This window comes from Trematomus bernacchii, unplaced genomic scaffold (assembly GCF_902827165.1).
Source record: "Trematomus bernacchii unplaced genomic scaffold, fTreBer1.1, whole genome shotgun sequence".
Lineage (NCBI taxonomy): Eukaryota > Metazoa > Chordata > Actinopteri > Perciformes > Nototheniidae > Trematomus > Trematomus bernacchii.
In genome coordinates this window covers 16,418,226-16,445,795 of record NW_022987689.1, presented here as the reverse complement: position 1 = coordinate 16,445,795, position 27,570 = coordinate 16,418,226, and the positions used below count along the sequence as shown (strand labels likewise).

The following is a 27,570-nucleotide window of genomic DNA, read 5'->3' as shown; positions in this document are numbered from 1 at the left end:
AAGATAAGAGTTTGTATAGTTTGTCTTTATTTAAGTCACACTGTGGGAACATCCAGTATCTTAAGATTCACATTAATAAATATAATAACTACAAAGTCCTAAGAACAATATATACTAAAATCACCAATAAAATACTTTTTGTTGCATACAAATGATAGCACATTTGCGAACTGAACACTGCATCTCATCATGTGATTAAACGCCACTCTGTGCAACCATAACAAACTCTAACTATAATATCCTCCTTCTCTTGCTCTTCATCCCCAGCAGTGAGATAATACATCTGCATCACTGCGGCTTTCTTAACTTCCTGCTGCTGCTGCTGCTGCTGCTGCTCGCAGAGCTGGATCCTCTGGAGATGGTGAGAGGGGGGGAGGTCAGATCCAGGCCCAGCTCCACAGTCTTCATCAGAGGGGGGTGCAGAGCAGAGGCCCGGGGGCTGCTGCCGGCTGAGGACGCAGGAGACCTTCACCGCAGAGAGGAAACAGAGATACAGGCAGAGCGGTTATATGTCGTGTAGGTCAGTAATTATAGACGGTAAAATGTTAATAATGTATTTAAGATGAAGTAGATTATTGTACACAAAAAACAGGATAGTATCCCAATAACCTGTTTGATTCAGTTGCTATATCAACTACTAAAATGTGACATCATTTAAAATACTTCTTAAGCTGGTAAGTAAGCTAACTCGGCTTGGTTAAAGCATAAAATGTGGGTTAGTCACAAACCCAACCATGCCTTTGCCAGACATAACTTTACAATATTTACGGAATTGAGCATGAAAGCATCGCAATCTCATCCATTAGCTGTAAACTCCGTTATTTAGCCAAGTAGGACTGTGCCGCCAATGAAGCTACGAGCTAACAGCTAACTCCTAACAATAATAACTAACGGTCCTCCTGCAGATTTTAAAATGGATGTAGTATTATCACCATCGTTGCATAGCCCCTTCTGGGCCTTGGCCGTGGGCTGGAATGAAAATCAGTTTTATGGATACAAGGCTCCCATTTACAGACATCACATTTGATGCTAATCCCATGCATTTTGGGGCAAAAATAAGTTGTTTTATCCATAGAGTGTTATTTTTGACCCATTTATAAAGGATATATTTAAATATCTTTGCATACTCGAGTCCCTAAATAGTTTGGAAACTGCATAAATTGTGTAGAAAATATATATAATATTTTTTATAAATTTTAATCATTGTATAAAATGTGCTGAGAAGAGAAGTCCTCGCCGTCCAATCCACTTCTTGCAGGAATCTCCAAATGTTAAAAGTGACCAAAGTTGAGCAGGGATTTTTCCGTTGGATTTTGGATGAATTGTTGACCATTTATGTCAGTGTTTAAAAATGGTTGGATTTTGGATCAAATCTTTGCAATAAATGGTGTCAACCCAACAATTTCTGCAACAACCTATAAAACACCATAAAGCATGGCCATCATATAATGCTATCATATGTTCTAAGCCCTAATACCACACACTGTAATCTTTGAACATTTCACTTCTGACCAGAAAACACTGCACAGTGCTGCGCTGTATCCTTAGGATCCCAGCTTTTACATGATGTATCACTTCTGTGTGGCATTTACTGTCGACCCTTAAAAACAAAAGACAGAAATGGATCTATGGTTGGGTGAAAGAGGTTGAGGAGAGACCCTTTCTGACCTGAGAGAGGCCGAGCTGTGGGGGGAGCTCGTCTTGGAGCTCCGCTGGCTGGAAGGAGTAGAAGACGGAGATGGAAGAGACAGATTGGCCTGAGACAGAAAAAAAGGGAAGTTCATATTTAAATTAAATCCCTTGAACTACCTCAAAAATCACAGTAATGCACAGCCAGTCAAATGCTTAACCTGCAGGAAGTATTCCTCCACCACTGATCTGAGGTCAGGTTTGTCTTCCATGGTGTCGTACAGCTTCTTGTTGATACTCTTATTAAATTCTTTCAACTCCCTCAGCTTAATATCCTTCTCCTCAAAAGTCTCAGTGCTGGTGTTTTTTGCTGAGCGGATCTCTTTGGTCAGCTTAGAGCACTGGGGAGGACAACGTCAAATTAAAATGTGATTATGGAGACCGCTAAGACATGTTTGGATACCCAATAAAAGTGGGACAGTGGACATCGAACCTGCTTTGTGGCTCTGTCGACCTTCTCCTGCTGACTACAGATTTCTTTGTTCAGTTTACCCACGAGGGACTGTTTGTGCTCTATCTTTTCTGTCTCCGCCTGCTCTTCTTGCCGCAGACTCTCCCAGGTATTGTTCATGTCCTGGAAATGGAGAGTGACAATCACACAAGAACAAACTAAAGCAAGGCCCAGAGGCAGATTGATACCAGGTCAACTTCACAGAATAACTCACAAAGACAGAGTTGCTAAACAATGGTCAAATTGTAAATGGTCTCTCAGGGACATGAAAAGACAACAGAACAAGAAACTTGTATGACACTGAAGAAGAGAGACAGGAATGAAGAAAGAGCGGTTTTAGGGGGAAATTAGAAACACAATAAAAGCAGGAAAGGCAAATAATATGTCTGGGGTTTTCCCTCTCCTGTAGTGTGTTCTATCCGTTTGAGTGCATGTAAATGGTCTGCAAAGGCTAAAATCCCTGTGTTCCCTCCAGAGGGAGTTTCTCTCCCCCCCTGCCTGAAACGCCTCCATTGAACTCCATTGTTGACATCCGTAATATAATGACATCACTATGTAACACTTCTATTGGCTAGCTCTCCAACACATTATACGTGATAAGCTGAGCCAGCCAGCTAACCAATCAGAGCAGACTGGGCTCTGGTTTCAGACAGAGGGTGAAAAGAGGTGCCGCAGCACAGGCAGTATGAGAAAAATAAAGAGCTTTTTGAACATTAAAGCAGGGAGACGTGTGAGAGTAGAGACACTACATATAAATATGAAACCTGAAAATGAGCCGATTATGTCCCCTTTAAATTGTGGGCTACCCCCTCCCCTAGAGGAAATCTCCAATACCTGCTTCACACACCATATGGATTAAAAATGGTTGAGCAATCATTTTACCCTGTATTGTGAAGTGTCGTCCAGCACAGTGGCCAAAGATCGCAGGCCTCAGATGATTTGAGGCCAAATATCATATTTAGACTTTTTTTTTTTTTTTTTTACATATAATTGTAACGCAATACATGATTGTCACTAAAAGCCTTGTTTCTACATTACAATAAAATATACAAAATAATTGATTAATTAATTTGAATAAAAATTAAAGTTAGTAGCTATTAAAGTCATAAAAAGACAGAAATGTATAATTCTTTCTTTAATAGAAATGTTTCTTTTTTAAATAAAGGTAAAGTGAGTTATTTTACAATAAATATAGGTTTATTTATTATACCATTTTCACAAAGAAAAAAAAGAAAAACATGGAGATAAAAGATAAGAGTTTGTATAGTTTGTCTTTATTTAAGTCACACTGTGGGAACATCCAGTATCTTAAGATTCACATTAATAAATATAATAACTACAAAGTCCTAAGAACAATATATACTAAAATCACCAATAAAATACTTTTTGTTGCATACAAATGATAGCACATTTGCGAACTGAACACTGCATCTCATCATGTGATTAAACGCCACTCTGTGCAACCATAACAAACTCTAACTATAATATCCTCCTTCTCTTGCTCTTCATCCCCAGCAGTGAGATAATACATCTGCATCACTGCGGCTTTCTTAACTTCCTGCTGCTGCTGCTGCTGCTGCTGCTCGCAGAGCTGGATCCTCTGGAGATGGTGAGAGGGGGGGAGGTCAGATCCAGGCCCAGCTCCACAGTCTTCATCAGAGGGGGGTGCAGAGCAGAGGCCCGGGGGCTGCTGCCGGCTGAGGACGCAGGAGACCTTCACCGCAGAGAGGAAACAGAGATACAGGCAGAGCGGTTATATGTCGTGTAGGTCAGTAATTATAGACGGTAAAATGTTAATAATGTATTTAAGATGAAGTAGATTATTGTACACAAAAAACAGGATAGTATCCCAATAACCTGTTTGATTCAGTTGCTATATCAACTACTAAAATGTGACATAATTTAAAATACTTCTTAAGCTGGTAAGTAAGCTAACTCAGCTTGGTTAAAGCATAAAATGTGGGTTAGTCACAAACCCAACCATGCCTTTGCCAGACATAACTTTACAATATTTACGGAATTGAGCATGAAAGCATCGCAATCTCATCCATTAGCTGTAAGCTCCGTTATTTAGCCAAGTAGGACTGTGCCGCCAATGAAGCTACGAGCTAACAGCTAACTCCTAACAATAATAACTAACGATCCTCCTGCAGATTTTAAAATGGATGTAGTATTATCACCATCGTTGCATAGCCCCTTCTGGGCCTTGGCCGTGGGCTGGAATGAAAATCAGTTTTATGGATACAAGGCTCCCATTTACAGACATCACATTTGATGCTAATCCCATGCATTTTGGGGCAAAAATAAGTTGTTTTATCCATAGAGTGTTATTTTTGACCCATTTATAAAGGATATATTTAAATATCTTTGCATACTCGAGTCCCTAAATAGTTTGGAAACTGCATAAATTGTGTAGAAAATATATATAATATTTTTTATAAATTTTAATCATTGTATAAAATGTGCTGAGAAGAGAAGTCCTCGCCGTCCAATCCACTTCTTGCAGGAATCTCCAAATGTTAAAAGTGACCAAAGTTGAGCAGGGATTTTTCCGTTGGATTTTGGATGAATTGTTGACCATTTATGTCAGTGTTTAAAAATGGTTGGATTTTGCATCAAATCTTTGTAATAAATGGTGTCAACCCAACAATTTCTGCAACAACCTATAAAACACCATAAAGCATGGCCATCATATAATGCTATCATATGTTCTAAGCCCTAATACCACACACTGTAATCTTTGAACATTTCACTTCTGACCAGAAAACACTGCACAGTGCTGCGCTGTATCCTTAGGATCCCAGCTTTTACATGATGTATCACTTCTGTGTGGCATTTACTGTCGACCCTTAAAAACAAAAGACAGAAATGGATCTATGGTTGGGTGAAAGAGGTTGAGGAGAGACCCTTTCTGACCTGAGAGAGGCCGAGCTGTGGGGGGAGCTCGTCTTGGAGCTCCGCTGGCTGGAAGGAGTAGAAGACGGAGATGGAAGAGACAGATTGGCCTGAGACAGAAAAAAAGGGAAGTTCATATTTAAATTAAATCCCTTGAACTACCTCAAAAATCACAGTAATGCACAGCCAGTCAAATGCTTAACCTGCAGGAAGTATTCCTCCACCACTGATCTGAGGTCAGGTTTGTCTTCCATGGTGTCGTACAGCTTCTTGTTGATACTCTTATTAAATTCTTTCAACTCCCTCAGCTTAATATCCTTCTCCTCAAAAGTCTCAGTGCTGGTGTTTTTTGCTGAGCGGATCTCTTTGGTCAGCTTAGAGCACTGGGGAGGACAACGTCAAATTAAAATGTGATTATGGAGACCGCTAAGACATGTTTGGATACCCAATAAAAGTGGGACAGTGGACATCGAACCTGCTTTGTGGCTCTGTCGACCTTCTCCTGCTGACTACAGATTTCTTTGTTCAGCTTACCCACGAGGGACTGTTTGTGCTCTATCTTTTCTGTCTCCGCCTGCTCTTCTTGCCGCAGACTCTCCCAGGTATTGTTCATGTCCTGGAAATGGAGAGTGACAATCACACAAGAACAAACTAAAGCAAGGCCCAGAGGCAGATTGATACCAGGTCAACTTCACAGAATAACTCACAAAGACAGAGTTGCTAAACAATGGTCAAATTGTAAATGGTCTCTCAGGGACATGAAAAGACAACAGAACAAGAAACTTGTATGACACTGAAGAAGAGAGACAGGAATGAAGAAAGAGCGGTTTTAGGGGGAAATTAGAAACACAATAAAAGCAGGAAATGCAAATAATATGTCTGGGGTTTTCCCTCTCCTGTAGTGTGTTCTATCCGTTTGAGTGCATGTAAATGGTCTGCAAAGGCTAAAATCCCTGTGTTCCCTCCAGAGGGAGTTTCTCTCCCCCCCTGCCTGAAACGCCTCCATTGAACTCCATTGTTGACATCCGTAATATAATGACATCACTATGTAACACTTCTATTGGCACATTATACGTGATAAGCTGAGCCGGCCAGCTAACCAATCAGAGCAGACTGGGCTCTGGTTTCAGACAGAGGGTGAAAAGAGGTGCCGCAGCACAGGCAGTATGATAAAAATAAAGAGCTTTTTGAACATTAAAGCAGGGAGACGTGTGAGAGTAGAGACACTACATATAAATATGAAACCTGAAAATGAGCCGATTATGTCCCCTTTAAATTGTGGGCTACCCCCTCCCCTAGAGGAAATCTCCAATACCTGCTTCAAACACCATATGGATTAAAAATGGTTGAGCAATCATTTTACCCTGTATTGTGAAGTGTCGTCCAGCACAGTGGCCAAAGATCGCAGGCCTCAGATGATTTGAGGCCAAATATCATATTTAGACTTTTTCTTTTTAAAATTTTTTTTTTTTACATATAATTGTAACGCAATACATGATTGTCACTAAAAGCCTTGTTTCTACATTACAATAAAATATACAAAATAATTGATTAATTAATTTGAATAAAAATTCAAGTTAGTAGCTATTAAAGTCATAAAAAGACAGAAATGTATAATTCTTTCTTCAATATAAATGTTTCTTCTGCCCGTAAAGTGTCCAAACCAGGCTTTTCTGGATAAGCGCATTTTTAAAACATAGTCATTGTCCATGCCGGTTTCAGTTGGATTATTTGTCACAGTTGCTCCGATCAGATCGGTCTCCTCCAGATTATTTACGACTTTTGAATCCACATAAACACATCGGCAAAATCCGGCTTACTTTGAGCATGTGTTTTAAACAGTTTAATCCCTTTGTGAATTGTTTCCACTTGCGCCGTCCTTTATTTTCTTCATACAGCGGGAATCCAAATGAATTAATCCTGAGTCCAATAACCATCAAAGTCACTCCAATAGTGCTCCTTAATTACGCTTTCATCCTCCTTAAACAAAATACTTCACATTCATCCAGTTTGTGACAGTAGTTGTAGCATTTTTGAGACTTTTAAACTTTAATTACCGCTGTTTTATTTGACTAATGTTATCCTTAGTTTTGGTCCGAGTACTGCTTGTGGTTTGTAGTATTTATCCTTTCTTGGTGTTGTCATTGTTCCATCTTGCTTTGTACTTGCTCCTTTGCTTTATCACTATTATATTGACCAAATGCTTCTGTGTTGTATATCTGTTCTATTCGGAAAATATCAATGAATGTATTGGGAAAAATACGTTTTCCAGGCCACTTTTGGAGGATGTATTCCAATTGAAAGGAAATAGGTGCAGTGCTATAGGATACGCCACAGATAAAGGATGAGGTATTTAGTAAGGCATTCTGAGCGGCTATAATTAGAATGAACCTGTACGTCCTGTTGGAGCTCTTGGACCTGTCTTTTCTTGTACTTCAGCGTCACTTCTGCCGCCCTCAACTGCTCTTGCAGTTTCACTTTTTCCTGGTGCTCCGGACCTAACACAAAAACGTTGTGGTCAATGATAGCTGCTGTAATGATTTGAAAGGAGAATAAACAAACATAAATCACTTCCTGCTGATCATCCCCGATAGAGTGTTGTTGTTTATTTCGGTTCATTCTGTCTACCCGGTCATACGTACAGGATTCATTGACTTTGTTGAGGGATTTGCGAAAGGATGAGTTGCTGTTGTTGAACAGCTGGATGGTGTTCTCCAGAGCTCTGTTTTCCAGCTCCATCTTGCGGATTGTAGCATCCAGACTGTCCCCCTTCCTCTTGAGCTCCTCTCTCTCTTGTGCAGCCTAAAGAAACGCAAACAAAAGTCAATCAAAGTGAAACAAATCTGTAACCCTTCACAAAGTCTGTTTTTAACATGGTGGTGTGTTCAAAGACCTCTTACCTTTGTAATGTAGTAAGCCTGCGTTTCTTCCTTTTCCCCCTCAGGAGCTGCCATTGAAAGCATCACAATCTCGAAGCGTTTCTTCATCAAGTCGATTTTGGACAGTTTGTCATTCAGTTCAGCACTGACAGAAAAACGCTCTTAGTAAGGTGATCTTTTGAGGTAGACATTTTCTCAAAATCATGCAAATATGACATGAAACACAACTCAGGGCAACGTTTGATCTCTATCTCACTGGTGGGCCCCTGTAATATGAAGCCTCCACCAAATGAAGCCAATTATGTTATTGCATTGTTCAACACATTCCAATAGCCTTTAGGGAATCAAACCTATTCCAGGGCTTCTGGTAGTAGTGTTTTTATATTTTGGATACTAGTCAAATGTACCTAACCCTAACCCAACCCCTCCCCTTTGGAAATGGACTAAAATAGCAACTGAGTGTCATATTTGGCATCACAATCAGATCTTTAATGACATAAAGACCTTGCAAGATAACTGAGAACAGAGACGAAAGATGTTGAAAGGTTTTAGGAAACGGCAGTCTTTTTACGTTTGTGGCCTAGCGATAAGCTGTGAAAGCTAGCTACCCTATTGCTAACAAAATAGCATCAAGCCATACTCGAAAGTGGGTTTTTGAAGACATGCATGTTAAAGGCTGAAGTCATTATCTGTCAGCCTGACCATAAACTCTGATGCAGGAGATTTGGACAGCCAATTTATACACACGTCAAGCATTTCATGGACTCTTTGGTTGCAATTGATGAGAGCGGACATTACTGTTCAGGACATATTGAGCTATTTCCAATCTTTAAGTATATGTTTAAATATATTCAAACACTAACTTTGCACAAATCTCTCCTCCTGTCTGGTCATTATCTTCTTAGGTAAATATCGCTACATAACTTCAATAACTGACTGGTGCTCTCTGGTATGTGAGGTAAAGGAGATATTTCTGAAGATATATCATGCATTTATCATGTGTTTTATAAATGTATTGTTTCATCCATTTTATTATTAATATTTTCAGAAAGTACTTCCTTACATTAAAAGAAAGGAAAACACTCCAAGGGATTGCTATTTCAATGGCACCATGAGATGCATTGGTCCAGCCCATTTGAGCTCACCCTGGCATAAGGCCTTTGAAATGCAATGAGCCCTAAACAGCAAGAAAAAGGAACAAATGCTCCAGGAAGTGAGATTTGGGGTCTCTGCTGGGCTTTTACCTGAGTTTCTGCCTCTCATGCTCACTGATCTTCATCTGCTGGCCGAGCATTTCTCGGTACACCTTGACCTCCTCCTCTCTGTCCTTTATGGCTTTCTGCAGCTTCAGCTTCCTCTTCTCCAGAGACAGCACGCTGCCCGTCTTGTCGTACAGCAGATCCCTCAGACGCTTCACCTCGAGCTTCATGACGTTGTGCTCCACCATGTTGTCCTGATTAGGAACATGTGAGGTTCATATAATGCAGGGCAGAAGGTGATCCTTTTCAGATGCATGGCTTAGTGTCTGCTATATTTTAGGGTAATCTGGCATGTACAGACAGCTGACATCTGTTTTAGTTATTGTGTATGTGTTTGAGTTTGCTTCCCTTTGTAGTCTCTTTGTAGTTGTTTTTCCTCTTTTTCTCCGGCAGCTGTTTTTCGTATCATTGCAGTCGTTTTGTGTCTCTTGGTAGTCACTTTGTGTTTCTTTGTGGTCATTTTGAGTCTTATGAGTCTCTGAATGAGATGTTGTATGTAAAGGCCTTTGACACTTTGGTTTAGTAATACATCTATGTGTTTGCTTAAACGCAAGTGCAAAAGCATCGTGCATTTTATAGGGGTTTACGTGCCCGTCTATTTCTTATCCAGGAGAAATAGCTTCTGGTTTACTGGCAACTGGTTGACAAATGGAATCAGTGGACCAACTTTCTGACATTCCCTTCCCTAATGCCAAACATTTGCTGCTTCCTGCATCTTAAATGCAGATTCACTTATTCTGTCTCTGTCATTTGTTAATAGTAACAGATATTCATATTCAAAAAGACAAATAAGTTATTACAGCAATATGTAACATAGGGAAAAGTGAGTTATAGTGTACACACTTAATTCAACCTCCTCAACACATTTGAATCAGATTAAGTCCATATGTGTTGTCATGACACTCGCTGACATCAGTTACCTGTTTCATGATCCTGAGTCTCTTCAGCTCCTTTTCGTTGGTGTAACGGAGAAGAATAAGCTCCTCCACCTTGTCGGCCAGATTTCTCTTTTGAGCCTCGGACTTCTCCATATCTTTCCTCAAATAGCGAATATCATCCTGCCAGAGACGAGGAAATGTGTGAGATGAGCTATTTAGCTGGTTCAGTGTGAACAAATAATACGGTGAGAAGACAAACACTCAGACTGACCTCAGACTCCTTCAGCGTGTTGGTAAGCATGTTGGCCGTCTTCCTCTTCTGCTCCAGGGCTCCGGTCAGCTCAGCGACCTTTATGTCCAGAATTTCTTTTTCATCAGAGTGAACCTCGCCTTGCAGCCGCGCCAGTTTTTTATTCAGGATGGCAATCTGGTTGCCCTTCAAAAGGCAAGACAAGTAAAGAGACAAAACATGAACATATTAACTGGAATTGGATGTTATTGTCAAACTATAAAGCATATCAAATAATAAAAAGGTTTATAAAACTGTGTTTATGTATTTATCTATTCATATTTTCCTTTTATTATTAAACACAAATGTATTGAATTTTTGCTCATAAAAAGTTTTCTGTATTTTTGATTTAAATGTATTATTTGAATTATGTATATAATGTCATTTTTTGTATCCTTAATTTTTGTCTTATAAAAGGATTAAATGAAATGCTTATTTGAATGAATTGATATTGTTCATGTGTCTTTAAATCTGAACCTTTAACAGATGTATGAATGGCTCCCCTGTGACTCTCTACTTGCCTGTTCACCGGTAGTCTCCTGCTGTTTCATCAATTCGCTCTCCAGTTTTGTGAGCTGGCTCTCCAGGCTGATGCTGGTGGACTTACTCCTGGATACCTGGGCAATAGAATTCTTCTCTTTTGTCTTGAGGACCTCCAAACGCTCTCTACGACAAAAAAACTCCAGTCTGCAGTCATGCAGCTGGACATCCAACTCCTGAGGAAAGGCACAGGCACAAACAGAGTATTAAAGCGCCAAGCTATATCAATTTGAGCACCACAATGGCATTGTCATGGCACAGAGATTCCTGAAAGACATTCGTCTCTGTGTTATTAAACTAATGTGAAGCCTGCGAGCTAGTTCAGGCAGTCAACTGGGGCACCAATGATACATTACCATGTGACGCACCTCGTCCCTCTTTCAACCAACCAAACACATTCTCCTAAACATGCCGCTCTATTTAAGCTGCCAGGTCTTCCTGCCTCTGCCTCGCTATGCTGCTGCTACTTCAAAGTTGCTGCTGCTCTCCTGCCCCCCCCCCCCACCACCCCAGCTTCCATCCCAGCATCCACCTGTAGGCTCTGGGGGGGGGGGGTATAGTTATCTAATCATTCATCACTCAATGTTCTGTGTAAATCTGTGGAGTGATGAGGCCCGAGCCTAGACGCCAAACTCAAACTATATGCGGCTTCTAATAAACAGCTCAGGAGATTGTATTTGGATAGGATATAGCAACGATGGTCAATTCTTACCAAAACACTTTTAAGGCTTGTTTGAAAAGAATCTCAACCATTCAAAATTGAAGTGAAGAAGATTTGATGGTAAACATGTTAAATCCTATAAAAGGAGGGCCACGGCAAAATAGAACTCCCCACCAACCCGAAATTGAGAGGCCATTGAGAGACACAATGTAAGTTCAACTTGTTCTTGTAGCTTCATTAGGTTGTTATGTTTTCTTTACGTGTCACTGTTTCAGATCATTAACAGTGCAGATTGAAATCAATGGCAACACAGAGAAGGTATTTTGATTGCGTCTAACAGCAAAAATAAGTGTGAAATGAATGAGAGGAAAGTAATAACATGTAGGGGAGAGCGGGGTCCATTTTTACTTATGTTGTCCTCAAGGAACACAACTTTTATTACAGTATGTCTTCTGTCAATCAAAATGAAAATAATAAATGTCTTACATCAAAACATGACACTTAAAAAACAAAGTGGTGTTGTTGGCTAACTAGCCCCATCTAGGGGTAAGTTGATTCGCATCATGGGGTAAATTGAGCCATCTGGGGGTAATTTGACCAATTGACTTTTTCATGTTTAAACCTGAGCATAATTTAAAAAATATATCATCCTTTCACTGCCACTCCCTGCTTTGGTGTGAGAATGAAGTAAACAGCCCTAAATAGATATCCTTATAAATGCTCTGGTAACACATGTACCAGTCTGTTGTTAATGTACTTTAATGATGTATATAGGCTAGGTCAAAAACCTCAAAAACAAATCAGTTGTGTAAAACTACATTGTAATAGCTTTTGATACTACAGAGACCTAACTTCACTTCAGTGCCTCATGGGGGGTTCAGTTGAACCACTGACTCACTTTACCCCCCAGCATGTGGCACCAGCGCTTTTTGTGGAATCTGTCTAGCTTATTCATTCCTGCTAATCTTTAGCTAAATGATTCACATGGTTTTACACCTTGCTAAATAACCAATAATGTATGATACATATTTTCAGACATGGATCAGTCTGCTTTGACATAACAGTAATTATACCTGATATGTTGAACATTGGTTTATTGTGAAAAAAACACATCAACCACTTTACAATGTGCTTCTCTCCGACACAGCTAAATAGAAAGGATGAGTGCTTCCTGAATGTATGGCTGTATGACAACAGTTCCCTAGATAAAAGGGGGTGGGTCAACTTACCCCACTCTCCCCTACGACAGTTCTCCTGTTCTCTTTGCCAGCGTAGCTAATCAACAGTTTGGTTGGGGATTGTCTTACCTTGATTGTGTGTTCTTCATCTTTGAGGAGGAGGTCCATCTGTGCAGCTCTGTCCTCCTCACCGAGGGCGCTCTGAGTCACAACTCTCAGCTTCTGCTCCAGAGCAACGTTAAAGGCCCTGGCCTTCATCAGTCTACAACACACACATACACAGACAGAGCATTACGCCAAACTCCTCAAACACAGAAGCTTGGTCAGAGCCCTTCTGCGTCTGACAGAGGTGGAAGAAGTAGTCAGGTTATTTCTTTAAGTAAAAGTCGCAATACTACAGTGTAAAAATGCAAATAAAAGAACTGCATTCAAAATTGTACTCAAGTAAAAAGTAAAACACTAAGTACCTAAAGTTCTCATTATGCAGAATGGCCCATTGAAGCAGCATATCTTTGTAATTGTTGTATTATACTTATTGATGCATTAATGTGTTCATCACATTTCAATACAATTGTATTTGAATTACTTTAGTTACTACTGGGTGGCTTTAATAATATATGATAATGTATTAGTTGATTTACATTTTTGTATAAATAACATAAATCTGCAAAGTGACTAGGAGAGAAAAAGTATAAATTAGCATGAAATGAAAAGGCGTGTGGTGCAGTGGGTGGTGCGTTGGTGTTCGGATCAGGGGGTCACAGGCTCAAACCCCACTGCAGTCAGCATGTCATTGTGTCCCTGGGCAAGACACTTCACCCCAAATTGCTCCTGGGGATTGCCAGTATTGAGTATGTTAGTCGCTTTGGATAAAAGCGTCTAACAAGTGACATGTAATGTAATGTAAATACTCAAGTACAACAAGTGCCTAAATGTTTTACTTAAGTACAATACTTGAGTAAATGTTAAAAACTGTCAGTTGTACACTTTAGGGTCTGTATGAAAGGAACAATGCTTTGGATAAGGGCTACTAACTAGCCCCGACGTGTTCACCCATCCCAAATACTAACCCTAGATCAACCAGGTGAGCCACCAATGGTTTTTTCTGACAAGACTCTCTTCATGTAACGACCGGAAAACAATGGTTTTATTTGAAACACTTAATGTATGAGCTGAAAGTGACATGTCGCTCTTGACTCATTCAAAATGTACGTAAGAGCGGTACCTTGAATGCCACATTTCATTTTGGAGCTAATGCCACTGACAAGCTGAGGAAATTGGACGAGTTGGTAGTGAGAACGTGGTTTACTGACAACAGAGTATTGTAGGATTTCACTGACTTGTCATTGTTATCCTGGATGTCTTTCTTTATTCCGGATATGTTTGAGTTTACAGACTCCACATCGGAGGTTGCTCTGTCCAGTGTGCCTTTGCAAGTATCCAGCTGCAAAACCAGAGAGAATCAATTTAATAATAACGACATTTGAACCTTCTTTTATAGCACGACCCACAATTGAAACTATCTGTTAACAGGATTTCTGAGTTGGTGCTGGTGGGTCAAAGACTGACCTCATCCTTCAGCCTGGTGCAGTTACTCTCCTGGTCCTTCAGATCCTGCCGCAGCCTCACAGCCTGACTTTTGGACATTGTTATCTTCCTCTCACTTTCCTTGTTGTTGTTTCTCTGAGTGTCCAACAATTGCTTCTTCTCTATTACGGTGGCATTCCTCTCCCTGATGTTCTGGTTGGACTGGGCTAGTTGCTGCACGGATGAAGGAACAACACAGGAGTATACACTTGTTCACAATAAGTTGGCTTCTTTTGTTTAAGGGTTTATACGCATTCATTCAGCATATGGTTTATCAGCAGAAGCATATGGTCCAGATTTTACCAGAGCACACTGCTGCATCTCAGCATCTCGTTGCTTCATCTGCTTGATGGTGTTTTCCCACTGGTGGATGAGCTGCTGTGTCTCGTGGTGGGCCTGCTGCAGATTTTCTGTCATTTTATCCAAAGCAATCTGTTCAAAAAGCAGAAGAAACGTACATTTTCAATGGAGATACTCAGATGAAGGGTGGTATATCCTAATGAGCCTTAATGTGAAGAGGAGTCAAATCTGAATGGCTGAACCGGGTTTTCTTTTGTAACTGTTTTTGGTTTGGCAGGCAGTCCAGAAACACACATTTATATGCAAGAACTCTGAAAAAGTGACTTTTTTACATGACGTTAGCCTTTAGAAAAATGAAATTGATCTAAACATTGAGGTGGTACAGTTGTTGCTTACCTGTGCGGATATAGTCTCAGTCAATTCTTTGTCGAGTGCTTTGCGCTTTTCATTGGCCTCCAGTGTCTTCTTCTCTATAGCCAGCGTGAGCGCCTTTATCAGGAAAGATTACAAAGCTCCAGATCAGTTGTAAACAGCAGTTTAGTTTGCTGGGAACAGAAACAATGTGCACATGTGAAATAATACAGCCCTCTCACCTTGATCCTCTGCTCATCCTGCTCAGCGTACTTGATGATGGCCATAGTGTGCTCATCTCTGCGCGCTGACTCCTCTAAAAAGGAATCCATGGTCTGCTGGTCCCAGCTCATCTGGCTCCTAAACATCTCGAGCTTCTGTTTGGCTTTGACGATATTGTTCTGAGGATATAGAAAAAGGTTACGTTGCACACTTTGCACCCTCTTGAATAGCTGTTTTATGTTCAAAGTCAATGTTGTAGACCTCCAGCAGGTTCCTCCTCTCTGCTAAAGTCCGAAGGTCATTCTCCATCTTAGCAGTCTCCTGAGCCAGGCGACCTCTCTCCCTTTCGACGAGAGCAGTGAGGTGTTTCTCCATCTCTCCTTCGCTTTCCTTCGCCTTGCACAGAGCCTATGTGCAGAAAAATACAACACACTGACTATAACCAAAATATTTGTGGTGACAAATAAAAAATAAAAAATAACAACGTATTTTGATATACCTACCTCAGTATTTTCCAGCTCTTGTTGAGCCCTTTTGAGGTATTCGCTCAGTATCTGCTTCTGAGTCTTGTTTCTCTCAAGTTTGTTTTCCAGTTGCAGCGCCTCTGCCTCTTTTTTACGAATCTGTTGTTGAGAAAGTCACACATTAAAAACACAACATTTCTTAATAAGTGTTTTGTTCTTGTGAACGCACATATTAGAGCCATATTGTTAAAATGCTTACAATGTCATTATTACAATGTGGTTGCAGTGTAGAGCACGGTATAATAGTTATTGAGTTAACTTAATGTGTATCAAATAGTCTCAAATAGTCCGCTTTAGTCATGTTGCCCCTCATTGTATTAATTTGTCAGCTATATATTCTTATTTTGCGTCTTTTTTGTGTTATTTGGAGTAGCTGTAGTGTATATTTCTTGTTGGTTTGTGACTATTTTCCATCCTTTAGCATCTCTTTGTGGCAATTTTGACGTGGCCTCTGTGGTGATTTGAAGTGTCTCTGTTTCATATTGGGTTGTTTTTGGTCATTCTGCGGCTCATTGTGGTTTTTTGCAACATTTTAGTTAAGCCACCTGATGCTGTGCCCGGCTTGTCCGTTTAGTATAACTTGAAAGATGACTGCCACAAATAAATAAAAATTGTAACAGAGCAAACATGTACCTATGCACAATTATGCAGACATTTAAACATTTTGTAAACGTTATTACAGTGCCTTTTTTTACACATTTTAAGAGCTTAAAAATGTGTGAAAAAACATATTTTTTCACACATTTTTATATTTTAGGGTCAATTCTCATTTCCTATGCGTGACATAAATAAGTTGTTTATTTGTTTCATTAAGAAGACAGAAAACATGTTTGCTTGGTAACGTTTCCCCTCAAAAAGTAGCAATAAAACTTAGTCAAATGTATAAAGAGCCCTTAGGGTCACAACAATTTGATGTATGGCTTTTTTCAAATGAATGTATTTTTTGATGAAATAAGTGTTGTTAAATAAAAACCCATTTTTGTGTCCTTATTGGATAAACCAGCAGACACCAGATAGCCTACTCATTTGAACGCCAACTACACCAACCCTTTTTTCCTTGGTTAGAGAATTGTTTGACGGTCCCTAACAAAATATAAGTTATAACTTTTAAATGTCAAACATAATTGTTTAATTAAACAGACTAAACATATATCAGTTATTACGTTAAGCTAACTCAAAATTAACTGGTTTTATTCGTGTTTTCATAAATAAATATAACTGCTCCGACTCACCTGTTCCAACAAAGCCTTGTTTTCAGCATTGAGTTCAGGGATAGCAAAGCGCTCATCCCAGCTCATGTCAGATAAAACGGTATTCATAATAAAACTCGACATTTTTCTGCACTGTTTAACTCAGCCTCTCTAAACTAAAAAAATAATAGGTGAAGGTGATACTGTCTTCCGCTGCATTCACAATAAACTGCTGCTATCAGGGTTTCTCGCTCGCCAGTTTTCTAACTGTTACAACCGCTGTCTGTTGTCAGTCGCCCTTAGCAACCGCACGTGCCTCAAGCGTTATCACCACAAGGGGGCAGCGCGAGCACGTCACCTCACATGGTCCAGTCCATTGAGCTGCAGAAGTATGACGTGAAGTGTGCTTTTAAATCTCAATTAAATGACTACGTGTCAATACTTTTTAACATGGAAGTTGTTGACACATAGAACATGACATCTCAAGAGATGACACAAAACAGATATTACAAATACGTTAAAAAGAGGAGAAAAGTCACTACCCCATGTCAACTCATGCATATGGTATCTCCCTAAAATCACATCTGTTGACATTTTCTTGAGGGAAGTCTAATTTATGAGTTACTTTGGTATAAACGAAACAAAAACATAGGGAATATGTCCAATGACAGTGCTTAATAATCAACTATAACAAAGACACTCTTGTATCTTTCAATGGATGTAAAGTTTGTGTGTTAATATATATTACGTTGGTTTCTTACACAAAAACCTGAATCTAAAGTAAAAGTTAAAATGAAGTTCTTTACTCTCTATGTTAAAGTATAAGTTGTATTAGTTAGGGCAAATTACATGGCAATCATAACAATTACTTGTACTAAATCATTACCAAAACATACTTTTTATGTTAGAGGACCATTTAAACAAATCTAAATAAGAACGTTCTTCTGGCTTATTAAAGACTCCTGAACGCACTAAATCATAACCTACATAATTCACTATCTAGGTTACTGGGGATGACTTTTACTCATTGTTTTTATACACAAACAAACAGAGGCCTGGCCGCTTTAAAGATACCAAATTGAAACATTTATTTTATCTTTATACATTTGTGTTTAAACAAAACAGCATTATGCTTAAAAAATTACAATCAATGTTTTATACTGACTTGTCGCAACAAATGTATCCATAAAACAAAATCAGGAATGCACACAAGAGTATTAAAATTCAATATTTAAAGAACGACATCCCCTTGAGAACCCTCGTGTTTTAGATTACAATTCAAAAGTGGGTCTTTCTACCTGCTGTAGAGCGGACCCCCAAACATCCATGGACCAGGGGGGAGGCCAAGATGGGGACTCCTCTCTAGTTGGCTTGAGCGCACACAAAAAGCTGAATACTTTAGATAAAAGTTTCAAACCACCACAAGTTGACCAACAAAGAGATATGCCTTTTTTATATATGTAAATACACACACACATGTATAAAGTCTCTGCTGTGTAAAATATTTCAGTCCTGAGGGTTGAAAAGGCAACATAGTTCTCAGCTCAGTGCGGTCCCCTTGTCCTCCGTTAGCTGCGGGTTTGATTTGTTAGAAACTTCACATCCTTTTAGTGAGAGCGGTCCTTAAACTGCCGTGCTTTTGGTCCCGATGTGTGGTCGTGCAAACTCCACAAAGTCGTCAATAAGGACGGGCCAAGCGCCTACAGAACGAACACACAATTAAATGAATGACTCCTCTTTGGATGAACACATGATTATAGACTGTGCTGAGATATTAATACTGTAGAACCATACTAGGCCTGTGTGAAGCAGAGCAGAGGCACTTAATCTAAAAGAGTGTGAAGGAACAATCACAGGTCATGGCCGAGCGCATGCACAGTGATGAATGGGCTCTATTTCAGCCGAGCATGTGTACAAACCTTCCTCGTCATAATTCGACATGTCATCTGTGATCATTGTGCTGAAGTCTAGTAAGAGGTTCCAAGTGTCCTTAGGAATTGATCGTTTGTGGTGCTCCTGCAAAAGTGGAACGAGTCAATGAGAAGGAATAACATTTGCATTTTTTTGAGTAATCTTGCGTGTGTGTTCTTTTTTTTAACTTACAACTAAAAATCTGTTCCACAAGTCCAGGAACTTGAATCTTCCAGCCAGTACTAAATTCCAATATGCAATTGCCATTTCTAAATCTGTACGAGAACCAGAATATGTTAATGTACATATTTGACATTAGTGTTTTTTAATGCTTTTTTGGTGCTGAATGACATTTATTCCCAAGAAAATGTATATGCACATCTCTGGTAAACACCATATTTAATGTAGTCGAACCTCAATTTTAAGATCCTTTTATTGAATCAACTATTCCATAAATGATCGTCTAAGTGTTAGTAGATTAAGAAATTATTTAGTGGAGGACAGCCCTGGTCCATGCAACAAACAAACCATGATGACGATGTGCATTAACAGAATTCTTACCTAATCCTTTCTGGCCAGGATTCTTTGCAAAATTAAATGTAAACTGGTAAAAGTCCTTAAATTTCCCTTGGTCCTTCAACTCTTGATCCATCTTTGGCAGCTGAGATTTTAGCTTCTCTATGGTGTCACACCTGGGAACAAACAGAGAGCAGAATGTCATGTTTGGGTCGACAAAGACGAATGTTTTTTTCCATTTGAGTTTGTTTCCAACTTGTTTGTTGTTACACAAAGCAATTCTTAAGATGCATGCGTACTGTATGTATAATGACAACTTTGTAACAGAAAATAAAGTATTTGGCTTATATTCATCATCTTCCAAAACAATGTCTAGAGCCTCTCTATAGGGACACTAATTTGTTCTGCATGCTCTATCCATATAGAATATTATTTATAGCAGTGTTTCCCAAAGTGCATGAGGGGCTGTGGTGGGCTGCAGCTTGGGATATAAATACAAATTCTTAAAACAATAAATGATTTGTTCATAAATTAAAAACAACTTAAATAAATCAAAAATAACTTATTATATGTTACATTAACTAGACAGTTAGTTTCCCACACTGCAGAAGCTGCATTGATGGCGACTGTTTCAGATGCTAAGAAATAACCACCTAGTTCGGTTTTTATATAACTTCCAGTCACTTTTTGTGAAGTATAGATTCGGAATATTGAGAATAATTGTATTTTAGGCTGAAACACAACCACACATTTGTATCCATGTCGTTCATAATTGACTTTAACCATTTTAACTGTACTTATTAACTGCGTCTAGCTGTCTGTGTCACTTTCTCTAACTTCCCCCTTTCACTCTCTCCCTCATCTCAAATTAAATTATGATTTATAAATATTAATTGTAGTATTGAAAGTTTGCTGGAACATTTGCATCGTTACATTTTTGCCATATATACTTGGCAGTGTTTGTAAAGGCCTATGTTCATGTCAATCCTCCAAAGTGTGGGAAGTTCTCATATGTAGTTAAGTAGCTCTTTGAGTTTGATGATAAAGTCCATTTACAGACACCTACAGATAACAGAGGAGGAGTTTCAGGATTATTTGAACCATCTGATAATATAATCTCACCCCTGTTCAGCCATGCCCTCCATGAATTCCTGTTTTGAAAACTCGCACTGTGTTGCTGCCCTGAACTTCCAGGCTATGAGGAGGACACTGATGCTGGCTGGGTCCAGAGCCAGGTCGTCACAGAACTGCTGGATCCCATCAATGCCGATCTTATTGTCATCATGGGGATCTTATTATGAAAAAAGGAGAGCATTGATTAATTACATCACAGCCAAATGTCATGTTTTGAAATGAAAAAAAACACTCAAAAGTGTCTGTGTTTCACTGTGTGATTTATTTCTATACTGTCTATTGTTAACAATCTGGATATCACATGGACAATTCATGTGGTGCATTATCCTTATACATTGAAAAGGACATACCTCTATATCTGTTGTACAGCTGGTCGAGCTTCTTCTTGTCTAAGGCCCCCTTGAGATTTGATACATAGAGCTCTGGACTTTGGAAAAACTTGTCAGTGGCAACATCTAGTTTCCAGTCATTCTGTGACAGGCAGGTCAGTGCAGTCTTCTCATTGGATTGTGTGAAAATCATGAACTGGCGAACTTTATCCTTCTGTGAGGACTTCAGCTTGTTCTGGACAAAGACATACACAACATGTGTTGTTACATCAACACACCAATACACATTTGATGAATAGCAAAAACATTATTTCTCTTTTGTAACTGCAGAACTCTTACAATCTAAAATTACCTAATAAAAGTATGATAGTTGCTAGCTTCAAAAACACTTCAACATGGTTTAACACATACGAAATAACAGCGTTAAGAGAACTAGAAATAACATGCTAACATGACAGCAGATAACGACTTGCAATGTGTTGACTGATTGGCTAGTGTCTTTTTTTTGTTGTTGACAACACTAAACAAGCAATCTAGTAATAAAATGCTGCCAACAACAATAGATAGCTTACGGTGCTGCAGTGTGTGGAACCTTAGCTAATTGTGTTTGTCAGTGTGCTTAGCAAGCTTAGCGAGCTAACTAGGGGAGCTGGCTAGTCTCACCCGGAGCTAGTTAGCTAATGCTAACGTCGAGAGCTAGGTTTGTTTTCATTATGTAAAGGCAGTGTGAGGTCATTGCCGCATGCTATTGACTATATAAATCACCAGAGAGTAAAAGTGTATGTTTGCAAACACTGTATACATTTTCATCACGGCAACAGAATTAAAACACTCATCTCTTACCATGTTTGTCTTTGCCCGACTCCCTTTCCGCCCATCCAGCTGGCTAACGCGTGTAAAGTTTTTACAAGTCGCATAAAAAGCTCTTCCGGTTGAACCATCATTAATTAAAAATAAAAGGTTTCTTCTTGTTTATGCTATATCCTAAAGTTCTAAATTGTATTTGTTTCACATATGTACCTTATATATTACACACATTATGTGTTGAGTGTTGAGTTCTCAGACGAAATTTGATATACTAACAGGTGCGCATTTTATTTTGAAGCAACTTGTCGGAAGTGGCTTCAGAAATCGTGAAAATAAGCTCCTTCCTCTTACCTATGTGTGCGGAATATCAGACGTCTATCTGAATGTTAAGGCGTGCTTTAAACAGAGTTCAGGACAACTGGAAATCGTACAGACATCGGTTTGTACCTTGGGTTGTTCTGAACCTGTCTAAAAATGAGAAAACTCTGCGGCAGGTGACGGACCGCTCTAAAGACAAGCTGGTCCCAGATCAGGAAGTTTCAGAGAGCCTGCTGCAGCTCTTCAGTGTCCTGCTCAGGAGTCATGGGGCTGACCATGGGGAGCTTCGAGGGGCTCAATCTCATCTTCTCAGAAAGGAAACCACTAAACAACACCAGTGTGAAGAGGAGGCAATGTTACGATCGCTAGGATTCTGCATTGCACGGAAACCCAGCACTTTACCCTTTGCAGGAACTGGCGTGTTTGTCACCAAAGGATGTATATCAAAAGGAGCTACAGTGGCCATGTACCCTGGCACAGTCTATCAAGTCTATGAGCCAATTCTCCTCCAGTCCATCAGAAACCCATTTGTATTCAGGTGCATTGATGGGGTCCTGATTGATGGCAATGACAAAGGCATCTCCAAAGTGGTGTTCAAGTCCTGCAGTGGCCGGGACAGAATGGGGCCCTTCTTGATGAGTGACACCAGTTGGCTGACCTCCAGTTCACAAAACCCACTTGCTGTTGGACAGTATGTGAACAACTGCTCCAACGAGTATCCTGCTAACGTTTGCTACCAGGAGTTTGACGTGCCAGACAAATTTCCCATCAAGCTCCGCCAGTATCTGCCTAATGTCAACTACAGCACAGACTCACAGAGGCCCCTACGCTGTGTTGTCCTTGTGTCCCTCAGAGACATCACAGCAGGGGAGGAACTATTCTCCAACTACTACACCATTGTGCGTTAGAGTCAGAGTACACTTACTGTACACTGTTCTGCTTTGGTGTTGGAAGTGAAGAAAACATTTACATTTTAAAATGTTATCATTGCCTGGAGAAAAAAAACATTTATTAAAATATTTCTCTTTGTACTCTCAGCGTTACACTTGAATACATGCAAAACATGTTTATATGGATTTCTATAACATGCAAGAAATAAAACTGCTCTTATTTAACAGTTGAAAGGTATTTTGTTGTTGAAAGGTATTGCAAGAAAATATTGGAAAACAGGGTACATAGGATCAGTTCGTGTGCAGAATAGGCATTGGCTGGGGTTTAAGCTGGCTTTTTTTTTAAGCAGATAAAGGCGTTGTGTTGATCATTAAGTATTGTGGGGATAACATTCTTTTTCAGTTCAACACCCAGGCCAGATGCCACGATACTGCTACTAAGGTTGAAAATGTTCAAGAGTGAAATTACTTTTTATTTATACCAACATAAATTAGACAAATAATGTGATAGGATTAACAAAAGAGTTATAGGTCCAACTTGATGAGTGGCGTGAATCCATATCATATAATAACCCTCCATATACCAATGTCCCAAAGGAGTGCACACCAGACAAGCCGCACCATAGTTAAACATGATTTTGTTGAAATTTGCTTTCTAGTGTTATCTGGGCCTAGAGTAGTATGGTTTGAATCAAATGAATAAAAAAACATTTATTTATGTTCTTGGATTGTTAATAATTATGTATTAAAGCGGCCCTATTATGCTTTTTGGGGTTTACCCTTTCCTGTACAGTAGTGTGTTATATAGGTTTTTATGCATGTAAATGGTCTGCAAAGGTTGAAATCCCAAAGTTTCCAAATCTCCAAATCCCCAGCTAACCAATCAGAGCAGATTGGGCTCTCAAGTAGAGTACCTCATAATTTCGTAACTTTCCACCACTATCACCTGCTTGGTAACGGAAACTTACAGAAACAGGGTGCAGTCATACGAGTATCATGAGTTAACCTGTTGCAGGGGCGAGGCACCAGACACAGCATAGTTGGGAAATACAGGGCAATACAGTAAAGAGCTTATTAACAGCATATTAACAAAATGGAAACCCTCCCAATAAAAAATAATAAATAGCTAAACACACATACTACATTTTAGCCACTTCTGAAATAAAAAAACCTGAAACACTATTGACACCAAGCTATGGTTTGACATAAAGCAAACACAGGGAAATGTTAAGGTTATTGCTTTCACCCATGACACACCCCTGTTACATACAATAGGGATATGTACATGTCATTTATTGTTGGATGATGTTTTAAAGGTCCCATGTCATGGCCATTTCTACTGATCATAATTCCATTGTTGAGGTCTACTAGAATAGATTTATATTGTGCAATTTTCCAAACTCACATTGGTTTTACATACAGCATCTCTGTATAGTATGTGTATTCACTCTCTGTCCTAAACGGCTTGTTGGAGCTCCTGCCCCCCCCCCCCCCCCCCCTCCCTGTGAGCCCACTGTGCTCTGATTGGTCAGCTCGCCCACTCTGTTCTGATGAGTCTACCACCGTTACAGCGGAACATCAGTGATTATGTGTTACAATGGCGTTAGCAACCAGAAAATGACACCAGTAAGGACAAACAGATGAGAATGCTGCGTGGGGTCTGGGTGCCGTGTTGGCGGGACGTTGCGCAGCTCGCTGCTGCGAGGAGCGGACAGTGTGAGCTGGGTTCATTTCCTGCTTGCTGCGTGGGATCTGCGAGACAGCGAAACATCGCGAATGGACGCGGGAAGGGGGGGGGGGGTGCTGAGGGGGCTGCATCACCCCCATCTGCGAGGCTCCACTAGCACCCGCACCCCCCCCCCCCCCCCCCCGCACCCCCAAACGCGGCGCACCTACAGTGTAACGGCCCGTCCACACGCTTCTGCCCATTCACTTTGAATGGGGTGACGTCATGCTTTCCGTCGCTTCGCTTTGCTCGCTCTGCTCGCTTCAATAGTTGAGCAATGTTCTACTTTTGAAGCTTCGATGGAAGCGTCAGCCAATCAAATCATATGCCAGTACAAGCTCTAGCCACTCAAACCGCGTGCTTGTGTGTCCGGGGCGGGAGATTCATGTGATTGGTTGTTGGTCGAGTTTCAGACACGCCCACCGGCAAGCTTCAACGCACGCCGCCGTCTGGACGCTGCGTAAGCGCGCCACAGTTTCGCCGCTGCGAGGCTCCACCAAGCCCCCAGGAAGTGCGCCGGACTCTGATGAAAATATTCGTTGTGTCCAAACGGCGGTACTACAATTTCCGTATCAGTCCGTGACGTCACTGGGCCCAGAAAGACTTTTCCCCATTGACTAACATTGGGAAAGAGACGTCTGTAAATCAGCGGATACTTTTTTTTAAACTAAATAAACTACCCAGTATGAACTATTTTATAGCCCTTATCAGAATCATTCGGTCCTTAAAGTTGTAAAATGCACTAAAAGCCGAATCTAGATTTATTTTCTGTCTCCATTCATTCTACTGAGCCGAGAGTGGGAGCTCGGGGGGCGGGGCTTAAGGGATGCATGCTCTGTGAGTGCACATACGGGGTGTTTCTCAATCGCGAGTACGCTTGCTTGGTAGCACATGTCTGCCGAGCATCTTGCTTCAGAAGCGAGGCAAGAATACTTCCTGCCATTCGGAAAACAAAGAGTGGAACAGGCTAGCAAGTGTGCAGGTGTGCGTCATATGAGAGGCCCCGCCTTACATCTTCCGCCACAGATTTGGGGAAATTGGTCCGTGCGCAAAGCATTGTGGGGATTTTAAGACCGCGGAGTCTACTCATGTGCAGCCTCGATATTTCTCCAAACGGAGTACGCCGGGCTCGGTAGATTTCCAAGTATGCTGGAGATTGGAACAGTACTTCGGCGGCACTCGATGACGTAGTATGCTTGAAATAGTGGCTCTGAAGCAGCTTTACTCGCGATTGAGAAACACCCACTGGCTCTTCTGCTCTGACAGCTAGGCATGATGGGTAATCTGTGACGTTTCGCTCTCTCAAAGGTTGGGCCATTTTGTCCTCATGCACCAATAGAGAGGCGAAGTCCCTCCCCTTCCGGGGACCTCCATGGGACCTTATTTTGGAAAAAGTATGTATTGAAGTCAATGGAGAGAGAAAACGTATCTTTCGTTCCCGTTTGAATTGTGCCATGAATTACACATATGATGTTTGTCAATCTTAAAAAACAATTTCCATGTCAAAAAAGTCACAGTTTGTCGTAAAACTGTTGAAATATAAGACTATGAAAAATATGCAACTAGAAAGACTACAAATCCAAGAATCCCGGTCCCGCATGCTGGCTCTTACGGAACCGACTAATGCGGCTTTCACACCAGCGCTTTTCCCTTTCTAGCTCCTAGCTAGAGCTTTTCTGGTTCAGCTCCGGTTTCCCTTTTCAGCTCCCGCTCTGTTCACACCGCCCAGCTGCCGCTGCTGCGTCATGACGTCACCGTTTACATCGCTGATTTTCTCCCCAACGGAGCTCGCAACAACAACAACGGGGGGAGGGACTGCATCGGGTCGATGATCGTGTTGCTTTTAATCATACGAAGCCAGATTAAATTAAATAACGACTTCTCCAACCTTATACTTTTCTCCAGAGTGCCGTGGTTCATTGTTTATTAATGTGTTTCAGCGGCATTTACCGACCGCTGCAGTGCTGGCTGCTCTTCCACGGGAGTTTATTCTCCCGTTAGCTCCGGGTTAGCTCACACGGCTCTAAAGTATTCACTGTCTGACTGTCACACAAGCAGCTGATACATATCCCCAGTTCCCCTTAAGTGAATGTGTGTCAGTCTGAATTGACGCTGTTTGGCATCACAACGCTGTTATGAAAGTTTATCTGGTATAATATGGGTGATGTTAGCATAGCAACCGAAGATAAACTGACTACTTGCTAAGCCGTTTTCTACAGGCACATTTTACCGGCGTATTTTTCATTATGATTCTACTTGTGATAGTCGGACATGACAACCTGTGCAGCCCATGTATTGATTCCATCCGATAGCTGCTATAATAACAAACAAAACGTCTGCCTGCTCTCCACAATGATCAATAACAGCGAACGGATGGTCAAAGTAAGGTACAAATAAACAGAATCACACGAAGCCTGGTTAGTGTTGCCTGACTTTATAAAGTGTGTTGTTTTTTTTTATAAGTGTGTGGTTGCCTTCTAGTCACTTTGCTCAGCGCTACTGCTTGTAGGCAGGCATAACGAGACTCTTCAGTCGACCCATATTCAGGGGAGGTGGGTTTAGTTTCCTGCACGCCTCAGACGTAAGCGACGCCGCGTCATAGCTCCGAAGCTCTTGCCTCTAGACCGACAATTTTTTGGAGCTGGAAGTGAACCGCATTCCGGAGCTATGACGCGGCGCCGCTGCGGTGTGAACAGGAAAAACCGGCGCTTTTCCAGCTCCAGCTCCGAGCCGGAGCTGGAAAAGCGCCGGTGTGAAAGGGGCAAACTCCCCTTGTGTGTATGTACAGCTCTCAACATGCCCAGACTTGTAGAGATTTTCACCTCTTTTAATACTTTTCGCCTCATTCTGAAAGAAAGAAGTGAAATGTGCCAACGTGACGGCCGTCTTGGTGTGTGGTGTGAGACGGGAGATGTAGTTCATTGAGCGGTTTCACGCAAAAAAAAGGGTTACTTCACAGTTTTGCGACACATTTTTATTTTTTTAACTTGCAAAATTATATTTAAGATTGACAAACATCATATGTGTAATTCGTGGCACAATTCAA

The 27,570-nt window shown here is 40.7% G+C and overlaps 4 protein-coding genes across 7 annotated transcripts; 1 reads left to right on the top strand and 3 right to left on the bottom strand.

Moving 5' to 3' along the window:
- Positions 1–9: 9 nt before the first annotated feature.
- LOC117488632 (coiled-coil domain-containing protein 39-like) lies at positions 10–3,677 on the bottom strand. The gene is made up of 5 exons (XM_034137641.1): positions 3,621–3,677; positions 2,123–2,263; positions 1,851–2,030; positions 1,669–1,757; positions 10–466 (listed from the first exon to the last, which is right to left on the bottom strand). Exons 1-5 carry the CDS (start codon positions 3,675–3,677, stop codon positions 289–291), a joined length of 645 nt encoding a protein of 214 aa, XP_033993532.1. The 3' UTR covers positions 10–288.
- On the bottom strand, positions 3,398–17,117 carry LOC117488850 (coiled-coil domain-containing protein 39-like). The gene is made up of 20 exons (XM_034137991.1): positions 16,936–17,117; positions 15,683–15,802; positions 15,441–15,587; positions 15,200–15,358; positions 15,003–15,095; positions 14,610–14,738; positions 14,289–14,480; positions 14,060–14,163; positions 12,849–12,981; positions 10,862–11,056; positions 10,323–10,487; positions 10,094–10,231; positions 9,159–9,367; positions 7,936–8,059; positions 7,678–7,837; positions 7,427–7,533; positions 5,511–5,651; positions 5,239–5,418; positions 5,057–5,145; positions 3,398–3,854 (listed from the first exon to the last, which is right to left on the bottom strand). The coding sequence occupies exons 1-20, from the start codon at positions 17,035–17,037 to the stop codon at positions 3,677–3,679; spliced, it is 2,865 nt and encodes a 954-aa protein (XP_033993882.1). The 5' UTR covers positions 17,038–17,117; the 3' UTR covers positions 3,398–3,676.
- Positions 17,118–17,956: 839 nt separating this feature from the next.
- Positions 17,957–21,733, bottom strand: dcun1d1 (DCN1, defective in cullin neddylation 1, domain containing 1 (S. cerevisiae)). 4 transcript variants are annotated; one of them, XM_034138204.1, is made up of 8 exons: positions 21,627–21,709; positions 20,805–21,018; positions 20,443–20,611; positions 19,366–19,496; positions 18,997–19,079; positions 18,813–18,909; positions 18,688–18,721; positions 17,957–18,593 (listed from the first exon to the last, which is right to left on the bottom strand). In XM_034138204.1, exons 1-7 carry the CDS (start codon positions 21,627–21,629, stop codon positions 18,717–18,719), a joined length of 702 nt encoding a protein of 233 aa, XP_033994095.1. In that variant the 5' UTR covers positions 21,630–21,709; the 3' UTR covers positions 17,957–18,593; positions 18,688–18,716. The 4 variants fall into 4 exon arrangements, 3 of the variants coding, with proteins under 3 accessions (XP_033994095.1, XP_033994096.1, XP_033994093.1); XR_004556559.1 differs by having other exon boundaries at positions 18,688–18,909; XM_034138205.1 differs by lacking the exon at positions 18,688–18,721 and having other exon boundaries at positions 21,627–21,733.
- A 192-nt stretch (positions 21,734–21,925) lies between these two features.
- Positions 21,926–23,023, top strand: setd9 (SET domain containing 9). The gene has a single exon (XM_034137911.1). It carries the CDS (start codon positions 21,974–21,976, stop codon positions 22,814–22,816), a length of 843 nt encoding a protein of 280 aa, XP_033993802.1. The 5' UTR covers positions 21,926–21,973; the 3' UTR covers positions 22,817–23,023.
- The last annotated feature ends 4,547 nt before the right edge of the window (positions 23,024–27,570 follow it).

Excerpts from the sequence above, each read along its gene's own strand:
- LOC117488632 (XM_034137641.1), bottom strand. The coding sequence starts at position 3,677 with ATGCAGATGTATTATCTCACTGCTGGGGATGAAGAGCAAGAGAAGGAG. Across the intron at positions 2,031-2,122 it reads TCGACAGAGCCACAAAGCAG|TGCTCTAAGCTGACCAAAGA; the intron begins GTTCGATGTCCA and ends TGTCCTCCCCAG. Across the intron at positions 1,758-1,850 it reads TGGAGGAATACTTCCTGCAG|GCCAATCTGTCTCTTCCATC; the intron begins GTTAAGCATTTG and ends TTTCTGTCTCAG.
- LOC117488850 (XM_034137991.1), bottom strand. The coding sequence starts at position 17,037 with ATGTCGAGTTTTATTATGAATACCGTTTTATCTGACATGAGCTGGGAT. Across the intron at positions 14,739-15,002 it reads CTGAGACTATATCCGCACAG|ATTGCTTTGGATAAAATGAC; the intron begins GTAAGCAACAAC and ends CTTTTTGAACAG. Across the intron at positions 7,838-7,935 it reads AGGCTTACTACATTACAAAG|GCTGCACAAGAGAGAGAGGA; the intron begins GTAAGAGGTCTT and ends GCGTTTCTTTAG.
- dcun1d1 (XM_034138205.1), bottom strand. Across the intron at positions 19,497-20,442 it reads GAGGGCATGGCTGAACAGGG|GTGTGACACCATAGAGAAGC; the intron begins GTGAGATTATAT and ends GTTTGTTCCCAG. Across the intron at positions 19,080-19,365 it reads TCCTGGCCAGAAAGGATTAG|ATTTAGAAATGGCAATTGCA; the intron begins GTAAGAATTCTG and ends GTTCTCGTACAG.
- setd9 (XM_034137911.1), top strand. The coding sequence starts at position 21,974 with ATGTTAAGGCGTGCTTTAAACAGAGTTCAGGACAACTGGAAATCGTAC.